Here is a 25360-nt window from a genome sequence, read left to right on the forward strand (position 1 = left end):
ACAAAGTGCTTGTCTTTTAATGACGTCATACGCTGCATATTTGGCTCTGTACAGTGTTTCTGATTCAAAGCGTTGTTGAGAATACTATGATTTTTTTTTTTTTTTTAAACAAAAGCCAGCTTCAAAATGTGAAGGGATTTATGCAACAACACAACCTTTTATAGCACTCCTCAAAGAAGTCTTTATTTGGAGATGGTTGTCTTGTTCTGAGTTCATTTGCCTTTTAAGCACCATTGAGAGAATACAAACGGGATGCTTTACTGGCCTCAGCTGATTTTATTATGGTTGATCTTTGACATATTTCAACATATGTAGAGAGCGTAGTTATCTATGGACTGAAAGCTATTTTATCTTGGAGTTATTCCAAGAATCACAAACAACACAAATTGTGGTGAATCATACCAAAAAAAAAACGTTGGCTTTCTCACAAACCTTTTGGACAAATAAGTAATGAACCAAATTAGTTTTGGTTACTTCCTATCCAATGATGAGACCAATTACTGTGAAGCTGTAACATATTTTAGTAGAGATAAAACTCAATGAGAAAAATATGAGTCGTGCTCACCAAGTTTATCACTTGGTTGAACATCTTTATGCTTTGCTCACCATGGCTTACATTGTCTCTCCAATATCTGGTTCATGCTCCATGTGCCTGTCACAGTGGCTTTTCTCTCTGCCTCCTGAGCTACAACTGCAGCTCCTCCAGAGCCAAACCCTGAGCAGCCTGTGAAGAGTGCGGTGGCACAGCGGTGTGTATAACCCTCATCTGCAGTGAAAGGCATGCAGAGGTCACTGGAGATCAGGAAAAGAACTTCCTGCCCTGGAGAAATGCCAGGATGTTGGAAGGCACTCAAAGAAGGCTTGTTTCCAGAGAGTGCTGTACCCACAGGGGAACTCCGGTGCCTTTTATTATATCTCAAGACAGAGCCAGAGTACTAGTTCTTTTCTAATGTACATGCAAACATTTGAGAAATTAGACGCCTAAACCACTCCTTTATAATAAATAAAGTCACAAATGATTAAGTATATCCTTTATTTAACCAGGTAAGTCTCATTGAGATTAAAATCTATTTTCCAAGAGAGACCTGGCCAAGAAAAGCAGCAACAACAGTGTTACAACAAACAATACAGGCAGACAAAATACTACGCAAAACACAAAAGAAATGGTAAAAACCAGTCAGTATGGAAATAAAAGATACTGTTAAAAGCATAACATTTTTCAGACAACTTCATTTAAGGGATAAAAGAGCAACCACAACCACCAAGAGTATTTTGTTCCTTTTCCTTTAAAATGAACTTGACTCCCCCATAGTTATAAAAACTGACAATTCCAGCTCCTTCTGTATATTATTCCAAGCAGAAGGGGCTGCGAAATTAAAAGCTTTTTCCCCTAATTCAGTTCTTACTTTTGGAACTAACATCTGTATGAAGTCATCAGAGCGTAGGCCATACATTATATTATTTACACATATATGTGCAAAGATAAAAAGGGACCAGCCCAAGAAGAGATTTATATATGAAACCCAACCAATGGGTAAGTCTGCGTGCATACAGCGATAGACATTTAGCAGCAGTGTACAAAGTACAATTGTGTATACGATATCCACAGCCAGTGATAAATCGTAGTGCCTATGTATTTTTATTATAGATGGGTCTACCTAAATGAAGCAGTTAAAATTAGCTTCGCTTTTATCAGCTGAAACATTAGTGATGCCTCAACATGAATGCATCACTTTGTTATAATCAGCGATATATGTTAAATTCTATATATGAATCATTTACTTTTCATGCTTGTATAAAATCTTGATGCTTATGTTTCTGTGTTATTTGCTCATGTAAGACTTTAAATGGAGGATTTTTACTAGGCAGAGTATTTATCCAGGGTATCGTTACTTAAGATACTTCTTCCACCCTGTCGACAGCTTACACTCAAATTGAATAAAATCTAAAAGAAATAAGCATTTTACAAAGGGATTATCATGCAGTTACTCATGTAAAATGATCAAATATCTCCACATTTTGCAGTAGGTTAGTTGCACAATAGCATTTATTTTATCTCTGCCAAATCAATGCAACACTGCTGTTTGCTCTTTTGTCCCGGTCAACATCTAATCAGTAATACCACATTAGAAGCAGCCTCTCATGTCTATCCCCCCTTGATCATCCTACTAATCTTTCTAGAGAGACGGCAGATTACCATTTCCTCCCCCACAGCCATATGCCAATTTATTTAACTGATGTCTGAGATTAATGCGTAAGCACCCTTGCAACTTTAATGTATTGACAGGTCCATTAAACCACGTGCAGGCCAGATGGGGCCATGTGTGTTCCCGGGGGGGAGATCTCTGAAGAGGAAAAGGATATGAGAGCGTGGAAGCAAATTGAGGAAACGAGGTGAGTCATCTCTGAGTGACATGGCAAGCAATCAGAGAATCAATGCTCCCATTCAGTCACAGTGCACTGACTCAGCAACGATAAGCAGGAGGAGAATGTGGACACACTATGGATATGTTGCTCATCATCCTAACACCATGCAGAAAAACAGCACTACTTGTCTCCTTGAGTTATAGATCCACAAGCAAAGCAAACTTGGATAAATAAATAGATAGTTAGATGGATAAATTACAAAGGTATATGCCATTATGTGTCTATAGTATATTCTATATATTTATCTATAAAAGACCAATATACTGCAGGAACAGAAATATAGACTTATAATACAGTCGCAGAAGTAGATTTATACAACCGATCACATAAAGGATCTTTTATTATTGTGGTCTTCCTGTCCTGTGACTGCAGACAGATCCTGATTATCTCTATAAAATCTAATGCTTTCATTCTAGCAGAAGCCCAAAACAGGAAGCACTGGTTGGCAAATGGACAGGGTCGTGACAAAGGGAGCGTAAAAGCCTTCCTTGCAGTGTGTGCTCCTGCTCACTGTGGGCCTCCTTAACCGGATGAGACTGGTGGAGGAGGGCTGATGGAGGGGAGAGCAGTGGGATGGACGGGGACCTTTTTTCTTTTTAAATCTGTCCCAGAGGGAGGCAGAGAGAGCAGGGGGAGGTTTTTTAAATGTATCTGCAAAGACGGTGAAAGCCTTTATTGATGTTATTGATGCTGATGTTTACAATTCTCTGAGGACAGTGACAACCAAATGGACTTTGTTGAGGTCATTTCAGCTGCAAACAGCAGGGGTAATCATTTTATATAACCGTAAAACCTTGTGAGCAATCGGCAAATGACTGAGATTTTATCTGAATATATGGTAGGATATTTTGTTGGGTATTGATGCAAAAAGATGCTTTGTTCATTTGTCTCTGTGTCGTTTCAATAAGAGGATTGTGAGATGACCTGATGATATGCCTAACTGAATTCTAGAGTTACATTGTACGTCACACAATCTGCATTTACAATCTCAGATCTTTTGGCTTTACAAAGAGGCTAATGTGGGGAGATTTTTAGCTTCAAGATCACGTTACGAAATTCTTAGTCACATTAATGCCTATTGTATGAGGGTGGAGGTAAACAAAATGAGCACGGGGCGGAGATGATTTCTGTTTCCATAAACCTGAGTATTGTTTAATTTCATACCCTAAGAAGTACGGAGCCAGTAATTTACTTTATCCTCTTATTGATCTTAAATGTCAGAATCATACTCAGAAAATGGTTTATTGCCAATTTGCCTTGGTGAACATCGTACATACAAAAAACACAGGTAAAGAATAATAATAATAATAATAATGAAGTATAATAAAGATAATGGATAATATTAGATCATTAAATTAAAACTACTGTATAAAAAAAACAAAACGATTGTACGTTAAGATATATAATATTATGTACATGAAATGTGGTGTACCAGAATGATCAAATGAATGATGTGCAGTATTGGTAAAGTGGAAAGCTGTGTGGAGAGGTAGCTTGCGTACAATATAAGATCATCTCTTCTCTGTCGCTGTCTCTATAGGATTATATTTCCATGTTTCCTCTACGTGTGTCATGTATAGGTAATCCTTTATTTTAATTAACATAGGTGCTTTAGTAAAGGTCTCGGAACACACTATAGTTTTGTTCAATACAAGATATAGGGACAATTGAAATGTGCAATATACAATCAATTATAACATCTGCTACAAAACTATATTATTACCAGTTTGTTTTATTATATTGTTTAGGGTTATTTCTACACACACCAGCATCTATGTAACCAAGTCACTGCCTCTATTTATTTTAAGGTTGGAGCTATGTTAAATCTGAATGGTTTACAATCTGACATGTTTTGTCTTTCTTCCACAAGAGGGCAATACAGAACAGAGGCATCCTATCAACTGTTACCACAAAAGATTTTGACCTACTTTCAGTGCTACATATGTTTAGACAGTCTTGAGAGCAAGCTGTCAAAGAAATCATCCAGTTTAATGTATTTCCCTTTGTCCAAGCTTCAGAAAAAGTGACTATAGTTTTGGGGACTGTATATTGTTAAGGGATATTTCATGCTATGCATTTAAACAGCTGCTATTCTCACATTGCAAAGTACTTTATACAACATTTCTGTCAGGATTGCACAATTTATTTTGACAAGTTGTTATTGGTCCAAATCTCCAAGGGTATGCAAAAACAGGTTCTAAAACTTCCTGTTAGGTGTTAAATGTCAGTCACTTTCAGCATGTCTGCAGTCTGGTTGAAGCTGATCACCGTCCTTTATCTCTGCTGCACCGCCCTGAGCGGTCCAGGTAAGACTGACTACAATGCCTTCATAAAGCTCTATTAGGTCTGGGATTATGTGTGGAAAAATGATCAGTCTATAGAATTTAACAATCCCTTTAAAGTCCTTTTTGTATAAATGGGAATTTTGTGTCGGGCGTGGTGATACTGAGCCAGTGAAGCGTTTTCTACTCCTGTATATGCAACCTGACATAAGCAGGTAATAGCTGTTTTATTCATCTAAAATATTCAAGATTCAAAGGCTTTAATGTCATACGCATAGTAGCTACAGCATTGGAATGGCAATGCAAAGTCATAGTCTTAAATCTCAAGCTCCTCCAACATTGCAAAATAATTATATAGGACATAAAATACAATTTAAATATTACAAGAACAAACAGAGTAGAATAGATTAGATCAATTCTACAATCATGTTTTTCAATACACTTCTAAAACTGCCCTGTTAAAATGTCATTATGTTTTTTGTATTATTTTAATATATATTATGTTTGAATTTGAAAAGGGGTTAAAATATAAAAACAGTATGCTAATTTGCACATGTTGTAGCAATCAAGCTGTGATGAACATATTGCTCTTTAAAAACCTCAGGTGTCTGGGTCAAAATATGAGAAAACAAAAACACATTTAGAGAAAATGTATTTTATATTAAAGTATCTGATATATTGTAAAATTCCTTATACAAGTTTTCTGAAATGTTAGGATTAAACCTGCAAATGTGGTTCAAATAGAATAAATCTACAGACCCAAATAGAACCTAAATGTGTGTTTTTGGAGGTTTTATTTCTACTAGTCTAGAAAATATGTGTTTAAAGTAATGACACAACACAATCGTGGCATAGTGGTTAGGGGCTTGGCCTGGGAACTGGAAGGTCACCAGTTGAAATCCCCTAAAGACCAAGTGCTACCGCGGTGTTCCTGAGCAAAACACCGTTCTCAAATTTCCCAACGGGATTCATAAAAGTACATCTTTCCTCAATTTGAAGCTCTTCTATTTAACAATATAACTTTTAATTTGTTTTCAAACACTCTGGCTATCCTCAGACTTGTTGTTTCGTCTTCTGCTGCAATTGAATTAGCGTGACTCTCAAACACATCATGTTGCTTTATACGTAATATATGCATCTGTCCATACCACCTCATTCAACAGTGTAAAGTATTTAAATACTTTCAATGTATTCCACATATGTATATATTTCACATCCTTAGATCTTTATTGTTGTTGTTGTAAATATTCTTCTCTCTTTTTGCACTATTTCATTTATCTTATTTGCACCATGTATGTTGAGTTGTTGGAGGAGCATGGGACATAAGATTTTCATTGCCTACATATACGTTGTATATGTTGTGCATATGACCAATAAAACCTTGAAACCTTGTGATAATATCCTGCCTTAAGTGAGTTATATAACAGTGTAAAGTTGATATTCACTTCCGGCACTTACAAAAACAGACATGTCAGACACTTTGATATAGGTCACATGATTCTGTTGCACTTGGGGGATGTGGGTGGAAGAACACAAACATTTCCTCCCGAGAAGTTGGAAACCAAGCAAACCTTTGTGTGACAGTCGCCATCAGCATGTCCGCTGTCTGTTTAAAGATCGTGACCATCCTTTGTCTCTCCGGCACCGTCATGAGTGGCGAAGGTAAGATTGAAACTAGAAATGAATGTTAGGTGGGTGAATTTAATAAAGTTTAATGAAATGTGAAGTAAGATGAAACAGAATAACAGGTTTTTGTATCTCTCTTTAGGGAGCAGAGAAGTGGTTTGGAGAGAGATTGGAGGACACTTCACTATCCAGTGCAGACCCCCAAAAGCAGACCAAGAGAAAATGTGCCTGAAAAGGGGTCTCAATAAGGAGGCTGAGGTTTTTTTCATAAATGGCAAATCTGGAAAAAAAACCATAGTAAACGATTTCCGGGACAGACTTGAATTCAATGGACTGTTTCCCGAAATTGACATCCTCATCAAAAATTTGACATCTGAGGACACAGGACCGTACTGGTGCGAGTACAAGGCATTTGACAAGACTTCAGTTATAACCAAAAATGGACAAGGGTCTGTTCTACTGGTGGTGAGAGGTGAGCCTTATTCATTTACGAGTATTTCCAAAACCTTCACAAATCAGGGACTACATTTTTGTCCAGTATTACAATATATTGCCAACATGAAACTAAACTAAACTGAAAAACCTGAAATGTGGACACTAATTAAATGTAATAAGTCAACAGATTTCACATAACTTTTGTAAGTTAGTTGGAAGCAATAACATTAAGTTTAGATTAAAATATTTGGTTCAACTTAATATTATTGCTTTTAACTAACCCTAATACAGTTATGTGACATTTTTTGACATAATACCAGGGGTGTAGTGGGCGTTGGACGCGGGGGTACGCCGTCCACCCACTTCTCCCGACGTGATATATAAAAAAATAATAAATATAAAATAGCTTAGGCTACAACTAAAAAAAAAAATAAAAAAAATAGCTTACAACTCAAATGTAAATCCGGAGATATTGGCAATGGTGAGAACAACCTACATAGGCTACATAAGACATCCCCAGTATCTGTCCGTGACCTATATTGGCTACGACATGAACATAACATGAACATTCGATAACCGTCATCAACCTGACACTTAAAACAAGACAAAAAAAAAACAACGAGAACGTGGATGTGATGAAGCTGAATATATGTAGGCCTATGGCTTTTTGGGTGGGAGTGTGTGTGTGTGTGTGTGTGTGTGTGTGTGTGTGTGTGTGTGTGTGTGTGTGTGTGTGTGTGTGTGTGTGTGTGTGTGTGTGTGTTTGGGGGGTGACGTCACAAATAGCGTACCCTCACTTAAAAAATCCCCACTACACCACTGCATAATACATTTAAGTAAAGTCAACCTTTCAGTTTTTTCCGTAGACAGATGTAACTAATTCAGAGGTGACAAGTTAAATTAAATCTAAATTAAAGTTGAGTGTTGTGTTTACAATCTGTCTCCAGAAACACAGATTCTGTCCTCCACAGACCGTTCAGTGCGGCAGTGTGAAGATTCTGACAACACCCTGATCCTGGTGTCTGTTGTGATCTGTGCTGCTGTGCTGCTCGGCATCATCATATGCTTCTTCGTCTGGATCATCCCCAAGGTACCTTCGGGTTTTACCGTGTGTGTTTCTGAGTCTGACTGCATTTGGCTATGACTCACAAACCCTTATGACATTTTCCACGTTTGTGTAATTCTCATAGAAACAGCATTTGACAAATTCATTATTTCAGTTTGAGAGCTGAAGGGTACTCTGATCTTGTACTTGAGTAAAAGTACCAGATTGTAGGAATACTCTGTTACAAGTAAAAGTGATGCAATCAAAAGGTCACTAAAGTAAAATAATTAGCATAAAAATATATACTTAAAGTACCATAAGTAAAAGTTCTTATCATGCAAGTTCATTTCAAAAGTACACATACCCCAAAATTGTACTTGAGGACCATACTTGAGTACATTTACTTAGTTAATTTACACTTCTGCATATAGTGATAGATAGCAATAATGTTTGAATGAGAGCAGAGTAATGAGCTTAATGTCGAATATAAATGATCTTTATGTATATACTTGTGTTTATTTACACCAACATGTTGGTCATCAGTGTGAGGTGCAGATGGATTGTATTGCATTATTCACATAATTGCTTCTAATATTAAGGACATTTCTGTTATTTTGTCCAGCTTATTTTATACATAACAGAAATGTCTCCTTGTATGATACAATATAGTGTAAACATAGATATGTATATATATATACATTTACACATACACACATACTATATGACTCTAAATGTCACTTGAAACTGTGCATTTTATTACAAATTGTTCTATTCTAAAGATAATACTATTAGGAAAGGAAAAGTCTCAGTGACCAGAAGTGAAATGTAATCATTGTCCTACTAGCCTACATCTAACATGTTGACAACAATATCTGTTGTTACCAGATCAAGAGACAGCAATCAGCAGAGAAACTGAGAAGAGTCGCAACCAATGAAGTTTACGAGGACATGCGAGGAACAATCCGACGATGAAGATGTCAACCTGCACCCAAGCGAGCCGAAACTACTCAAACTCTCTGCACCACTGAGGCACAACCAGTGCAAGTGAAGCAACGTTTCAAATCTGTATTTTCTCCTCTGCAGGCCTTCTGTGTGTCAGGCTGACAGACAAAACAAGAAGGTCCATGAATTTGAAATGAATGAATGAAAGGAACATCATGGGAACAGCTGCACTGCAAATATACATTTGGGCACAATCTTTTAAAATGCACACACAGCTATTTTGGATAGTTGCCCAAATGTTGCAGTGTCTATTCTGTTTCAGTGGCAATAACTCAGAACTGGATCAAACCCTGATATGCAACCTTTATGTTTATATGTGTTGTTGGATTTCAGATTTTTTTGTAGTAAATGATTTACTGTATGAATAAAGGCAGGGATAATGTGCCATATCAGATAGATACTATGTATTGTAATAATGGTAACTGTAATGTTTATTCTACCTGAAGAGAACAATAGAAGTGCGGAATTAGTGTCCGTGTCTGAAGGTATATTACATTTTAGATTTGTTGATCGTTGACATGTATTAGAAGTATGCAGATAAATGCTCACTGATTAAAAAACTCACTGATTAACCCTCCAGTGGTTTTGCGGCACCCCCACTATAATGTACCATTACACACACACACACACGCACACACACACACACACACACACACACACACACACACACACACACACACACACACACACACACACACACACACACACACACACACACACACACACACACACACACACACACAAACAAATGCCAGATTAACCATATATTTGGAATGTATTTTATCGTGTTGTATTTCCCCGGAGAGGCCTGTAAATGAAAGTCTATGAGATCTACATATCTAACGTCAATAATAATAAAATCAGATGAAAGAACGCTGACCCTTTGTTGATTCTGTGTTCAAGGTGATCATTACATGCATGTTTCGGGTGTAAGCATAGCAATTGTTCACTCTATAGTTTTTATTAATGCTAGATTTATGAGTGGTGTAGTGAAGATGTCTAATTCTGAGAGGGAAAACTCAAACCTTTAACCCAGCCACCCACAGATTCATCTCTGAGCTTGACTTTAGACTTGGTGATTGATGAGTATCACTGGAATTATGTGGATTACTGAAAATGTGAACAGGTGGTGACATGAGTAAGTAACATACCCGGGTCTTACTGTAAACTTGCATTAAAGACTAACAAAACAAAGAATAAGCTAGATGTATAAAACGGATACTGTTTTTGTCATTTCCTATTTTTTTCCATTGTTAAACCCACCCACAACAAATAAAACCATTTGATTTTTGACACTATAACACATAAAAATTCAGCGTTATTTTATTTCTCAACAAGTCTAAGTGGAGCCACACAAGAAGAACCATCCTTTTGAAAAACAGCACAATAATTTATAAGCGGTACCAGGCCGAGTCCAGCACATACTTTCACTAATGTACACACTGTACCTTCAAACACTGTAAATCAAGCACCAGTTCTCACTGTATGAGTCAAGACAACTTGCATCAACACTCGAGTCCGAGGGACACTGTATGAGTCAACAATAAATTGTCACACAGAGAGAAAAAAAAAATGTTGCACTTGTAGAAGCATATGAGTGTGACACACGAGAAGTGACAATGTTTACTTATGCGGTAACAAGCTGTATCTCTTACATAGCAGAGGAGCATAAAGGTGCGAAATGAGTGCTGGGTATATGTGACAGCATGAGTGTATGCAATAGTGTGTGTGTAAAGGGGAAAATTAAGAACAAAACAAACGTTAAGCGAGACATAGTACATGTGAGATTGAGGTGAGAGGTAGCACACAAACGGAAACTGAGACCCCTTTTACAAGAAAGACAACACAAGCACATCTACAACAAGACGAGCGTCTACACCACAAGGACATGTTTACTTTACATCAAATTACTTTTTGTTCCTTTACATTTATTCAATTCAGACAATGTACGTGACTGAAGACGATTCCTGATTGTTCAACTGCAGCATTTTCTAAAACAACAGGAAACAACAAATGATAAGGCACAGCAGAACCTTGGGTACACAAATACTAACCACCATAAGAGATTATAATTCCCCACCGTTTTTACAGCCAATAAGAGCTGTGTTCACAAAACCAGAGCCATTTTTACTTCAAAACCACATTGAGGCCAGGTCTGATCACAAACAGGTGTTGTTGACAAAAGTATATCATTAAAAAAGTGGTTTTGTTTCGGTTTTAGCTGTTGCAAAATACTCTGCATCAGGTGTCTTTTCAGGTGCAGGTGGGTGGGGGAAAAACATTTCGATTCATATTCAAATTGATACGTTTTTTTTTTCAAACTAGTCATATAATGTTTTAAAACTTCAAGAGATTTCTTGTATCTCTTGTTAACATGTATGGTTTTCACGTTCAAGCGTGTAACACAACAGGTTATGCAAAAGTAGCAGGATGTGATAATGGCCGTACTCATAATTGCCTAGGCCTCTAAAAATAAATATAACATAAATAATCCTGTCCATCATTTCATTGATTATTTTTGATAGGGGGCATCAACATACAGTATATATCCACACATTTTTGAGAAATTGTTTTGCTGTTGATGTGATGCAAACTATTTAATGGCGATTGCTTTTGAGGGAAATTAGGATAGATAAGAAACAATATTGTTCTTACGATATAAGACTAAAATCATCAAAAAGCTTCAGTAAGCCTAAAGTTTCTTATTTATCTTTTTTCTTTTTTTGTGTGTCTTCACAGACTAGTGTCAACCTTTTAGATGGAAAAAAACACACGCTGCGTCTCTCATCCATGCAAAACATGCACCTCCATCTACTTTCTCAGAACTGAGATGACTCACTTGACTTTTGGTTCCCTTACTTTGCAAACCTGCATTTTAAAGCGAGACACAGTGACTTAAAAAACCAAACAAAAAAACCCACAGTCTTCCTTTTACAAACTTCCTCTTGTTTTTTTACAATCTTATTTGGTTCAGTAGGACAAGCTTATGTTGGCCTATGTCTGAAAAGTTGAGCTAGATATTTCTGTATAGTTGACATTATAGAATCAGTTTGAGTATTTGAATAACTTTTTATATATTTATCAACAGCTCAACAACCACAGGATTGTTGAATATTTCGCATTTGTTTTTTAAGTGTCTACTGTTGTCTGATTTGGCCTCTTTACGTTTTTCTGCGTTAAACAGATCCACCTACAGTTGTCAGTGTTGATGTGGGGTGTTTTTTTTTTGTTTTTTTTCAGTAACAACACTATGTGACTCATCAGCTAGTTATGTTTTCTCAATTAAAGAACACTGACAAACATGCGCTAAAAACATGTTGATGTGTTTTCCCCTCTTACAAGATGTAACAGGTGTTCACGGTTTAAAAAGGCTGGCCAATCATCTGATAGCCAGTCTATGCACACTGATGAGATCCCATAAACCGAGCTTTAAAGATTTGATGCTTGAGGTAAAAACCTGAGCATGCTTTTACTGAACATGAATTATTTTAGCAATCTAACCTGGATCAATAATTCAGCTATCCCAGCTGGGTATTCCAGATCATAGCTACCTGTGTCAATGCTTTGTTGAGCCTTTGAACAGACCAGAGATCAGTATATTCATCAATATTCATATTCAATGATTTTTTCACAACTGTCCTATGGTTTGGCGGCTTGGTCCTAGGCCAACCAGTCTGTAATTAAATCCATAGAGAGTCTTTACAATCGGGCCTTGAAAATCTTGGACAAAAAGCAAATAAGGTATCATCATTGCCACATTTTAAGGAAATACAAGATTTTAAGTTTTACTCATTTTATTGACTTTCATTATGTAAAGCTTGTGTTTAAATGTGTAAATAGACTTGCTCCTCAGTCTGTCTGCAAACACATCCAGAGATCACAGAGCTGCGGCAGATCCACCAGAGCAGCTTCTAGTGGCAACTGTAAGGTCCCATTCTGCAAAACATCTTTTGGTCAGACAGCTTTTTCTGTGAAAGGAACAAAGTCCTGGAACTTGCTACCTGATCACTTGAAATCTGCTGATAACTTCCACTTTTAAGAGAGCTACCCAATCCTGGTTAATCCAACAACAAACATGTACCCATGTCTAACGTTTTTAATGTATGCATTATTGTATCGTGCTGTATTCTGTTCAACTCTATTTTACCTCACTGTTGTAATTTCCTAGTTCCATAAAAGCCCTTCTAGGGACGAGTGTTGCAAACTAGCATTCGCTATAAACACTATGATACTTGCATCGGATAGCTGTTTTCAGTCTGTCAATGTATATTGTATCTGTCCCTACCAAATAAACGATAAAGAAAGAAAATAAAGAAAAAAGCAGGCAGCAGCCACCAGAGGTCTCTTCAGCTCAGACGTGCAGCTCTCTGAGGCAGGATTTGGATTCAGGTCTTAAGAACATGAAGCAGGTTGCCACAGTGTGACAAGTGGAATTTTAAAAAAATTAAAGGATGTAGGCACAGCAGACTATTTCAATAGACGTGGGCTAACTCAACACGTGACCCCACCCAGCCACAAAGTTTATAATCGAAACAAGACACACACACACACACACACACACACACACACACACACACACACACACACACACACACACACACACACACACACACACACACACACACAGGAACAGTTATATTCTATTAAATTGTTTAGCATTTTATTCTTTATTTCCAATGTTCATTATCGCTTTCTATAACAAGTGGATGACAATTGTTCCTTCACGTCTGCGCATGCCTTCTCTAAAAGTTGTGCAACACATCAGAACTGCTTAATTTCAGGATTACTGAGCTGTCCATTGTATTACTTTCTTCAAATAGTCCTCATCAAACCCCAAAGCCCCAATCAAATACTGTTTGAATTATTCCACCTCTGAGCCCTGATACGTGAAAGCCCCCTCGGTTACAGTGGAACCACTCCCGCCCCTGCACTGGGCGTGCGTTAGGAGCGCAGGTGTGATTGTATCCATTCCCATCAGACTGTCTCCCCAAGTGGTTCACGGTGGGAATTAGTACGGGATTAAGTGCAGGAAGTTCAATAAGAAGTGAATTTACCTGAGCGCTCAGGTGCGAAGTAGCAGTGGAAAGAAAGGCAGAGAGAGACATAGAGACAGAGAGACAGATAGGAAAGGAGGGCACACATCGAAACAACCGGGAAAAGTTACGGATGCAAACGTCCCATTGACACTCAGTGAGAAACCGGAGCGACTCATCAACTGTTCATCAGCGAATAAAGAAGGAAACATCTACTACCATGAAGAAATATTCATATCCAGGTACGGGCGTTGCTCTAACATAACCTATGGTGTCTTTTCTTTATACGATATCAGCCTATTTAAAGGATAGTGTTGGTCGGTGAGTGCGTGCGGGTGTCAGAGGTTTAAAGGGACAAAACTAGGATTGACGTAATGCAAGTAAATGTTTGACAGCATGCTGTTTTTTTTATCACTGGTGTTTCACATATGAGTACATTTTAAATCACTGTTCCTTGTAATTTTCCTTTTGCAAAGAAAAGGCCCTGGATTTGTGGGTGTGGTTGTAAGACATGTCTTCTCCAAAGGCCAGAATATTTCGTATTCTAGCCTTACACATAAGACATCATGACACAAAGGTGAGCCCAGTCAAGTCTTTATGCAAAAATGTGCATAAAGCCCACTCTGAGTAACATGACAGATAAGGTAACTGCACCACTTGTTGCCTCCATGCTTCTGGTGACACTAAAACATGCACACAGTTTGTGCAGGATTGATTTATTGGTGGATGAAAACAGAAATGTAACCATGATGCCAAACTGTTTTTCTCTGATCTTGAGACAGTTTGGTTGTTAATGTGTCTGACTGACAGTTTCACTGTGCAGTTCATTCACTCCTCCCCTCCAACACCCGAAGAAAGACTTGATTTATCCATCTGCAACAAATCCACACAAGCATTTATGAACATGTTTATTCTGGGACTGCCTGGATGTGATTGCGGTTATCGGGAAATTGCGTTTTATAAGATGTTACATTTTTCTTAACTGAAGCTTTGAATAGCTTTTGCAACTTTTCAAAGATGTTTCAAAGATTAAGACTGTGCAAGTGATTTATTTAGCTACCTGACTCAAAGACAGATTAGCAGAGAAATGTTTGCTACTTTTTAACAGTCAATAGTCACTACAATATGCATCCTGACTACTGTTACAATCTCCTTCTTCTCTCCCCCCTTTATTTCTCTTATCCTCAAACTCTTGCTTTCTCCAACTCATTCTCTCCAGTGGGGCCCGCAACTAGGGATCATTTTCTTTTTTGATTAATCTGCAAGTTGTTTTCTAGTTTAATCGATTAATTTTATGGTCTATTATTTACTTCTAAAAGTCCAAGGTGTCTTTTTTTTTCATTGAAAATCCCTGGAAATTCAGTTAAATATGTTATAGAACACAAAAGGCAGGACATCTTTATATTTGAGCGGGTCAGAACAGATTGCATATATAATTACTCTAATGATTAATAGATTATGAAGTAGTTGGCAATTTCATCCTTATTATGATTCTATCAGTCGAGTAATCGCTGCAGCCTTACTCCTCAGCACTGTTTACTATCACTTCCATCCACGTCTGAGCCTCCTTTGCCCTCCCACCCCTCTCTTTCCCCCCCATAATCTCGGATCAGTCCAGTGTACACAACACTATACCCCGGAATGCCAGCTTTCCCGGCTCCTCTTCCCGAGTCTTTGTGTGATGGAGCGTCCGACGGTTTTCCATCGGAGCCAAGTGCATGTTGGGTCATGCCGCCTCTCCTCCACCTCCTCTGTGTGTGTGTGTTCTCCCCCTGCCGTGCGGCGTGTGTGGAGCTGTCACATTCTTTGTCAGAGCTCCACTCGGGAAATTGTCTAATAACAAAGTGTGTGTGTAGGCTGATTTGTGTGTGTTAGTCATAAAAGGCCCTCCTCTCTAACATGTAGGGGTGTTTAGACAAGCATCAGAGATGTGGATGGTTGACTGAGAGAGGAAGGTCAGCCTGTGTGTGTGTGTGTGTGGGTGTGTTTGTGTGTGTGTGTGTGTGTTGTGTGTGTGTTTTGTACGCAAATACCCCCACAAACATGAGCAGAAAGATTGAGTATCTGGCCTAGTGAAAACATTTCAGTTTTAGACCGCATACACAGAAATGTGTGTATATGACATCTTTTGAGAGGGGGTTGTATACATGTGTCTGTGTTCACTCAAGCAATCCCTGCCAGTGGAGCCAATCCCCGCCTTGTACACCACTCCTTCACGTCGTCTGGATCAATGAGTAACCCGTTTGAATAACAGCCCACTCAAACACACACTCAAGAGTCATTATTTTCCAAGTACACTCCTCCTGGTATGTGCTTTTAAGTCCTACTCAAAAATACACACATACACACCTGATTCCACTACTAGTACCTGTGTGACAAACGCCTCACTCCGCATTGCATTACGGCTTTTAGTGTGTTTATACTGGAGAGTCAGCGAGGCTTTGATTCAGAGCCTACAGCTATTGTTAGATGGTAACTTGAAAGTCAAGCTATAAACTCTGTTGAGACATATTTGCCCTGTCATCTTGCAGAGCATGCAGAGGATGGTCTAACCATCAATTTGGCTTCCTAGAATCCTGTGAATAATGGACTAATAATGGGTGGTATGATCTGAAATAGCGGTGTCATGGAGCTACAGGTTCGACTTTGGGATACAACTTTCCAAACTGGTTGCAGGTGTAATTTCAGACTTAAATAAATGAATGACAATGAAAACACCAAAATGTAGATTTACATGCCTGTAGTTCTTTTGTTTGCTAAACCCCAGATGTACCTTAGCAAACGTAAGACGCAGCACGTTTATCAAGCTTAACATTTTATCACATGGTGAAGCAGTGTGCATAAAGCTGTACTAGGGGCAATGCTCTGTATATAAATAAATCAAGGAAACATGTTGTCTTTCTTTAGCTCACCTCTGTCTTCCTTGTACTAGTATTTATCCTTTGGCACTAAACAGAGCTGCGTTAGCTTGACGTAACATGTACATTTTTATTATCATTTTTCCCATCATTATTCTCATGACTCTACTTGCTCTGGTGCTGCATTTAGGAGCAGATATTTTCACTTCACAATTGTGGCATCTGCTTTACGACAAGCGCTGAAAGCCTAGGCTAAAATAAACAAAAGGTGTTTTATTTCTATGAAAAAAATTAAAAGCGTGACGACACCTGGGGTAATGGGCAAGAAATAGAACACTGACTACCGCCAAAAGTGTACTCCTAAATATAGGACTAAATAAGTGCAGCACAAGAACAATGCTGTTCCTGTATCTTCTAGTCCTCTACACTTACATGTTAATTCAGCATCAGTCTTTTTGCACAACATCATGTATTTAGCCATCCAGTTTTACAGGGTTCAGAATTTCTTAATGGTTCAAACGGTAGTTTAATAACCCAGCAAGCTAAAGTTCATCAGATTTGTTTCGTAACTGTTAGTATTGGTTGCTAAGTGCTACTCGAAATCTTGGTTGCTAAGTGTTACTGTAAGCATTGGCTGCTAAGAAGCTGTGATTGACAGCTCCTTCCTGTCATGGGCAATGCAAACTGCTCAGAGCTGCACATGTTTTAGTGCAATGAACACCTTTAAAAAACAAATAAATAACACATGTAATTTTATCTACAAAAGATGATGGTTACTCATCACTGACAGAAGTAGGCGTGATTTACTGTTGACTGAAGCCATTAGTCTAACAGTTTCTTTCTTTAGAGAGATAGTAAATACAAATCTGTATTTGTGCACAGAGCTTAAATGCTTGTAACTCATTCATAACTCCTGCTTTGTGCCACAGTATACTCTTCATACACAGTGTTATTGATACACACAGGAATGTGGAGTTCCCCTGATTGCAGTGTCTTGTGTCTGCTGTGCATGGTCCTCCCCTCTCAGCCGTGTGGAGCCTGCTCTGAAGTGTCCACTCCGCTCTGTGTTTATTATGTGCAGCCAAGAATGCAGCCCTGTGATGCTGCTGCTGCTGCTGGGGGTGTCAACTGATACAACAGACTGCCTGTACTGTAGGCCCGGGGCCAGGAGAGAGCCCGTAAAAAGATAATGGCAGGCTCAGAGGTTCCGATGTGTACTGGAACATGTGTGGTACAGTAATAATATGCATGGACAGGCTCACATGCATTTCAGTTAAAGCAACTGTGTTAATCTGAAGCTCTCAACTTAAAAGTGATCGTAAATCCAAATCTTCTGATCGATATACAGACAGATTATACCACTAAAGAAAAGTTCTGTAATAAGGAAATGTGGTCAGGTTGCTTCACCTGCAGGCCACAGAGTAATGTGTCTTGTCTTGACATGAATGAATACTTTTATTGAAAAAACTTGAAGTGTAAGTGAGTCATATCTTTTCTGTTCGCTCATTGGAGCGGAGAAATTGCAAGATGATGCATGTTGGCTGTTTGCAAACCTTGTTGGCATGACAATCTCTTTATATCACTTACAGAAAAGTAGTGTCCAAGATAATCAGTCTTTATAACATCGTAATTACCTGGGAGTGGTATGAACTTTATTTGGAGTACCTGAACTCTACTAATGATGCCATGCTTACTTTTCAGTTTCAGTTTGATCAACCCCTTTATGCATGATGGTTTATACACTGTTGAGTGATTAGATACAGTAGAGGCAAGAAACATATAATTTAAATGATGACTTACATAAATGTTTTTTTTAAGATGAGTAACAAGACCTGTATTTGTGGACATATTGTGTTTGCACCTGTTCCTTGTGCAGAAGTGTGTTACAGTTTTATTGCAACTGGGACATATAAAAAGTAAATTACAAAAATAGCTGTTTTCTTTCTTGCAGAACACAAGAATATGTAAAGCATTTGCATTGTTTATCCTATGTTTATTTTCTTTATGGCGAAGATGGAATGGTTCTACATCACCACTTGCGTCCTGCTAAATCTCAAGGACTCGAGGATCATTAAATGTCATTTTGCAACACAGTCGCACAACGAGATGCAGTTTGTAATGCATTTATGATTCACAAGAAAAGTAAGAGTCAGGGTTTTTTCTACAAAATATAGTACGAGAGCAATACTGTAGCACTGATCTTGTATATAAGACACATCAATTCTCGAGAGAACATGACCGTATACAAGATGGCGCCAAGGGCATAGGCAAGAAGGCGACGTCGGAGTGCCGTAAAAACAAAGCTGTCTATGCCATCTGACGGTCTATTTGACACAATTTAGTAATTATACAGTTTTTGACGAACAGAAATGTTCTTTTCTGGCATCAACTTTAAATTTTACAAGGCAAATTGGCAATTTGGTATGAGCGCGCACACCAAAAGTAAGAGGGCGCAGAACCCGTTACCCGGTTTAGACAACACCCTGAGATAATAACAATAAATAATGGTGTATTCCTGTACTGTATTTTAAAGTTATTTGAACTTTCAAGGGCAGATATTGTAGCTATTGTCTTTCTAACATTTCTCAACATACTCACTCAGTTGCTCACTTATGACATACAGTGAACTACACGTTTCCTTGGGGTGTTTCAGCCCATAAAGCTCTATGGACTTTTAAACTGACTCTGTGGGTTTTAACAGCCGCTAAAGAAGGAAGGCTGATCCTTATCTGCCACACCAGCATTGTTTTATAGACCGCCGCAGTATCCTGTCTAACCCAGGCTTAAAAAACATTTGAATATAAAGTGATTGGGCTTGTTTGCATTGTGAAGAGTACAGAAAGGTGACTGTGTGTGTGTGTGTGTGTTGAAGCGGTGTTTTCAATGAGCATGGTGAGTGAGGAATAGGTCTGTGTTGAAAGTGCAGAGGTAGGAAAAGGTGTTGCCAGTTTACCTTTGGCGCCAGAACAACGGCTATTCATCTGGGAGGAGTGCAGTTCAGGGTCACAGCCATCTTTCCTCGATGTGTGACTGCATGTGTGTGTGCGTGTGTGTGTGTGTTTGGTGTGGTCCATACTTATTAAGAATGCATCCAGGTAGAGGTCTTATCTGGGCTGTAAAAACAATCGTGAAAAATGGCAGTCCCGTCATTCAGGCTGTCTTCTTTCTTTCTTTTTTTCCACTCACTCTGCTCCCAGCTCTTTCACAGGCAGAGTTGTGAAACGGTGTGTTTGCCGCGCACCCTTAACATGTGTAATGAGGGCCATAAAAGCACAAAGGAACAGATGGGAGAGCGGACAGACAGATGAGAAGGAAATAAGGGATGAATGATGTTGACATTTTCACAGTGTGATTTTGACCAAACAAATAATTGAGATATGTGATATTCGTCCATAGAAAGTCTTCAGATTCAGTAATATGAGACTTACTCATGTGAAACTAATACTGAGGGTAAGTCTATTTTTATGAGAGATTTGAATCAGGTCCTTTTAAATGTGATTAGTGCTCAAAAGGGTTGTTACAGGAAGAACAAAGAGAGATAAAATAGTATTGAAAACAAGGAAACATGATCAGATTTTAACTATTGCTTCGCTGTCTTTTAATAAAAACAAAAAAATGACATTAAAATTAAAAATTAAGTTCTTGCGCATATTGATTTCTAATGCATGGATGAATACTAATTGCTTAGTAATCAGCATAAATTGGAGCTCCATGTAGAACGGACATCAATGAAGCTGCTTTCGGACACACAGCTTATCCGTGTTGCAAGATAAAATCATCTATAAACAACTATAGGATCACATTTCAATTTGGATATAGTTAACTGATAAAATAACCAGATAAAAAATGCATTATAAAAATGAATGCTTTCACAAAATGTATTGTCATGTATACATGTTTAATAAAAGCCATAAAAAAAAATAAAAAATGATAGCTCACTTACAAGTGTGTTAACCAGAAGGAGTGATAGAGGGAATTTACAGCAGGGACACATAAATAAGCACATCTTTCATCATGTTTAGAATCTAACATTGTGTACCACACAGTTGATTAATGCTTTGGATTGAAACACCTCCTAGCCCTAAAGAGAAGGCAGGAGTGTCAAATGACAGATGATAAGACAGGGAAATAAAGAAGTGAGGTAAACATCCTTCACCATGCCCAAATAAGACATGCCATGGCCTCCTTTTGCAAACACACAAATCTCAGGTAATTGTGTGTGTGTGATTGATAGAGACAATGCATTTTGTAAATCACTCCATCCTTGGCTTCATTCATTTGTGTGTGTATGTGCGTGTGACAGCTCTTGGGTTTCAAGTACGTTTAAGTGTTGCACCCTCTGCCCTCTGTTTACCTGCTCCAGTCATCTGAGACCAATAACTAATCTGTTGACATGTTTGTCCAGGCATAGCCGTGCACTTGACCGACATGTGGTCGACATGTATGTAACCTGTTACTCTAATATGACCATTTTTTTCAGTAACGAGTAATTTAACGCGTTACTATTTCCAAACCAGTAATCAGATTAAAGTTACTTATCAAAGTCACTGTGCGTTACTATTTTTGTCATTTTCCTTAGTAAAACGTTTTTGCTTTCTTCTTGCGTCTCGGGGAGTGACGTCTATGCGACAATTAGGTGACGTTTTCAGCACAACGTGTTTACCACGCAGCGACACAAACGTAAACAACAATGGAGAGAGGAGACACATGCGCGTTTTCTAGCTGGAAATACAGTCACTATTTTGGGTTTGTGTCAGCTAAAGATGACAATATTAAGGTTTGTTGTACACTCTGTGCTGGCGACAAAGTGCTATCTAGCTTCAAAAACACTACGTCACATTTGAAGAAACATTTGGAGTCGCAGCACGGCACAGTCAAACTTACAGAGCAAGTCCCACCAGGTGGTGCGAAGCAGAGAGCTGCGACTAAAGCAGGAGGTCCCTGTCAGTGCCCGATCCGTTTCCGATCGCCAATATCAAGCAATAAACTCTATATACTGACAGTTTCTGTGAACTACCAGCTGTTTCCGGTTAGGTAAACTAACTGGCTGCCGTCAAGTACCGTAAAATGTAGACATGCGTGGTACAAATCGGGCAGGAAAAGTTTCCGCGTACGTCATTACGCAGCCGGGGGGGGGGGGGGGGGGCGGACGGATCGGGCACTGAGTCCCCCACCACCCAAACAACAAAAACTGGACTTCGGTGCAAAACCAATAAGTGGAGAAGAGTTAAAGAAGTTGGTCGGGCGGGATCTTGAGGGTGTTGTCTGCAGCTGCTGAAAGTAACTAATAAATGAACTTGTAATCTAACTTAGTTACTTTTAAAATCAAGTAATCAGTAAAGTAACTAAGTTACTTTTTAGAGGAGTAATCAGATTACTTTTTCAAGGTAACTGTGGCAACACTGTTGACCGGTCACGTTACACACACACACACACACACACACACACACACACACACACACACACACACACACACACACACACATACACAGCTATGCGAAACTGTGCAATTGACATCAATCAGTTCAGGCCAATAGCAAATATACAGGCAGCAGTGCAATAACTCCACAATATGACTTCAGGCTATGCTTAAAGTAGTTTTTTCGTTCAGCATAAACACTGGTTTCTTTCTTTTCATGTGTCATGTGCACGTAATGACCTCCGTTGTACATAGCAGTGTCATAAGGCAAATATGACCTCAGAAGATTACAAATCGCCTTGAGGGGAAAAAAGACATGGAGTTGAGCGTTGGGAGGTTTTTATGAAACCTGTTCACCTATGATATGTACTGTGTGTGTGTGTGTGTGTGTGTGTGTGTGTGTGTGTGTGTGTGTGTGTGTGTGTGTGTGTGTGTGTGTGTGTGTGTGTCTGTGTGTGTGTGTGTGTGTGTGTGTGTGCTTTGTCTCCCCAGACAGGCCTGAGCAGGTTAGCACACATGAACAATCACACACATACACACCTTTGTGCCAACATACAGTTGAACTTTTCAGATGTCACTCTTTTAGTTTGTATTTAAGCTCACTGCAGTTGGCCGACTTGCTTTATGTCTGTCAGTACTTTTCCCTCACGTTAAACCATGCAGCTTCTGGCAAATGATAACTCGGTTAACTAGGTTGTGTCTTGTTACTAATGTGGTGCTACAGAACTTTGTTGCATTGGTTAACTTTTGTCAAATTAGAGTGTGTGTGTGTGTGTGTGTGTGTGTGTGTGTGTGTGTGTGTGTGTGTGTGTGTGTGTGTGTGTGTGTGTGTGTGTGTGTGTGTGTGTGTGTGTGTGTGTGTGTGTGTGTGTGTGTGTTCACCTCGCCTCTTTCAAACAGTATTCCCAGCTAGAAAAGTAAGGTACAGGCATGCTTTTTGGCTGCAAGGCTCTTAACGATTTGGCTGCCTCTCATTTGTTCCGCCATGTTTCCATACAGCTTTCAAACTGATGGTGTTATCACATGGGTCATTGCAGATTAATGATTTGCACTTAAAACAGGAAACAAGGGTTGGCTTTTTGACTATTGCACCTTTGACACTCTTAACGCCCAGTTAGTGATTTAGAAAGTCAAAAAAAATGAGTCAATGCTTCCTCTCCAAACTAACAGTGAAGCCAGAAGTCTATTACTGACATGTATGCCCTTTTTAGATTAATACTAACTGTTAAAACAGTTTATATTTATGTTGAAATTTGGAGTCAGAGTGACATAAGGACATTATAAGATACTCCACACATAAATGTGGTAAGCAACTCAAACAGCAGTCACATTAAACTCTCCCACATAATACTTAACAGCAAGACTCAAGTCTCTTTGAATAAATCAGGTGTTGGATGCTGAAAGATGATGTTAGGTTAACTTGTTAGGTTAACTTTTGTCAAATTAGTGTGTGAAAGATGATGTTAACCAGTTTTTCAGGAGCTCAGAAATTAAAACTGTTTTCCATAGCAGGACATGGATCATTGCCAATAAATAAACAAAGACATGTTTTGTTGAGCTGCTGTGCACTGGTTATGCTGCCTGTTCTGTTCATTGATTACTCTGGAAGAAATAGGATTGTTGACAGTATCAGAGTAACAGTAGTACATTTGTAAATGTACATTTACGCCAGTTCTCTCACAAGATTTTAGATTGAGTTTTTCCCACTTTAGGTTTATTATTGATAAAGACTTTGTTCATATAACCCGTTGTCTGACCTCAGTGGTAGGTAAAATAGTTGTTTAAGCTGGCCAATTATGGTCTGAATGTCGGATCCCCTTTAAGGTACTTTTTTAAAAGACTTTTAGGGGGAGCCCTTCAATATTGTTATTTTTGGTGCCATGTTTTTGGCTCTAAAGCTCCAGCTGTCTTTGAGTTGACACCAATGAAAACACAGACAGAAAACCAACATGTTGGCTGGCAATATTGGCAGAGGATCAATGCCATCTTCACATTGACTTATTTGCGGTAAGACGTTCAATAGTGTGGGGGACAACTGACTCACCAGCCAGCGGATGAGTCTACCTAATTTGAATTGGGGAAAAGAAAAATGTGTGTGTGTGATCTTAGGAAGAGAAAACCATAAATGTAAACCCTATGGTGGTGCTAGAGGAGAAGTAAGGGGATCCCCAAAGTAGTTAGGGTTTATTGTTTGTGGACAGTGACTATTTATACAAAATTGTTTGGTAATCCATGCAGTAATTGAAGAGATATTTCAGTCCAGAACAAAGACATGGAAAGACCAACTGATTCAATAGATCTGAATCAGACATCCGAACAAACAACATCAGAGCTGTCCTTGTTTGGCTCATCCTCTCCTCATGCAGTGGCTGGTGATTCAGCAGAAGTGAAAACACACACACACACACACACACACACACACACACACACACACACACACACACACACACACACACACACACACACACACACACACACACACCAGGGCTGATCAATGAGAGATTACCCAGAGCATCCCACGAGTGTCAGGGCACAGTGTGTCAGCCAAGAGGAAGAGTCTCTCGTCTGAAGCCTGAACCAGCCAGTGTCATGTTGGCACTGGGAGACGTTAGATGAGCATGAATGAGGATGTTCAAAAAGCTAAAAATACTGGAGAATGATAGAAACACTCATGTGTAAGTATAACAGTGTTTCTTTTTTGGGTTTCTCTCAAAGTGACTTATGTGTCTTCTTATTCTCAGTTGTTTTGTGATATATTCAATCAATGTGAGATAAACATAAAAGTAGTATTGCCCTTTTCTGTGGTTAGGACTTTTGAGATTCAATAAGTAAGTTTTGTTGGTTGGGTTTTTTCCCCAGGCTCAACAATAATTACGATGCACGATACATGTTTGAAGAAACCCAAAATGTTTAAAACACACCCCATTTGTTTTGGTAGACGCCAAGAAAGATAAAAAAGAAAGTGAAAAGAGGGCCGCATGGTCCACCGTTCAATACAAAGTTGCTACACAATTGTAGTCGGTTATAAAGGATGATTGAGAGGGTTTATCTTTTCAAAGGCCATACCATTTTTTTCTTAGGAAAATCCTACTCATTGTGCGTTTAACTTCCCTGCAGGTGTTAGGGTTCCCATCAGCAAAAGTTACTTAACTGAATTGAACTGAAAATGTTTAAAGTGGAAGAGTACTCACACTGTGCAAGGCAGCTTTATTTCTACCCTATTCATCCTATCC

The 25360-nt window shown here is 38.7% G+C and overlaps 2 protein-coding genes across 3 annotated transcripts in view; both read left to right on the forward strand.

The window, feature by feature from the left end:
* Window positions 1–4608: 4608 nt before the first annotated feature.
* On the forward strand, window positions 4609–9690 carry LOC134878237 (uncharacterized). Of its 2 annotated transcripts, none has more exons than XM_063904143.1 (4): window positions 4609–4733; window positions 6478–6807; window positions 7718–7860; window positions 8701–9690. In XM_063904143.1, exons 1-4 carry the CDS (start codon window positions 4649–4651, stop codon window positions 8785–8787), a joined length of 645 nt encoding a protein of 214 aa, XP_063760213.1. In that variant the 5' UTR covers window positions 4609–4648; the 3' UTR covers window positions 8788–9690. The 2 variants fall into 2 exon arrangements, with proteins under 2 accessions (XP_063760213.1, XP_063760214.1); XM_063904144.1 differs by lacking the exon at window positions 4609–4733 and adding an exon at window positions 6167–6371.
* Window positions 9691–13782: 4092 nt separating this feature from the next.
* LOC134878226 (septin-9-like) overlaps window positions 13783–25360 on the forward strand; it is a 76529-nt gene continuing 64951 nt past the window's right edge. The window contains exon 1 of the mRNA XM_063904122.1: window positions 13783–14092. Coding sequence (XP_063760192.1) covers window positions 14071–14092 — 22 coding nt within the window. The 5' untranslated portion in view covers window positions 13783–14070. The remainder of the gene's footprint in view (window positions 14093–25360) is intronic.

The sequence above is a fragment of the Eleginops maclovinus genome, chromosome 16 (genome assembly GCF_036324505.1).
Source record: "Eleginops maclovinus isolate JMC-PN-2008 ecotype Puerto Natales chromosome 16, JC_Emac_rtc_rv5, whole genome shotgun sequence".
NCBI lineage: Eukaryota > Metazoa > Chordata > Actinopteri > Perciformes > Eleginopidae > Eleginops > Eleginops maclovinus.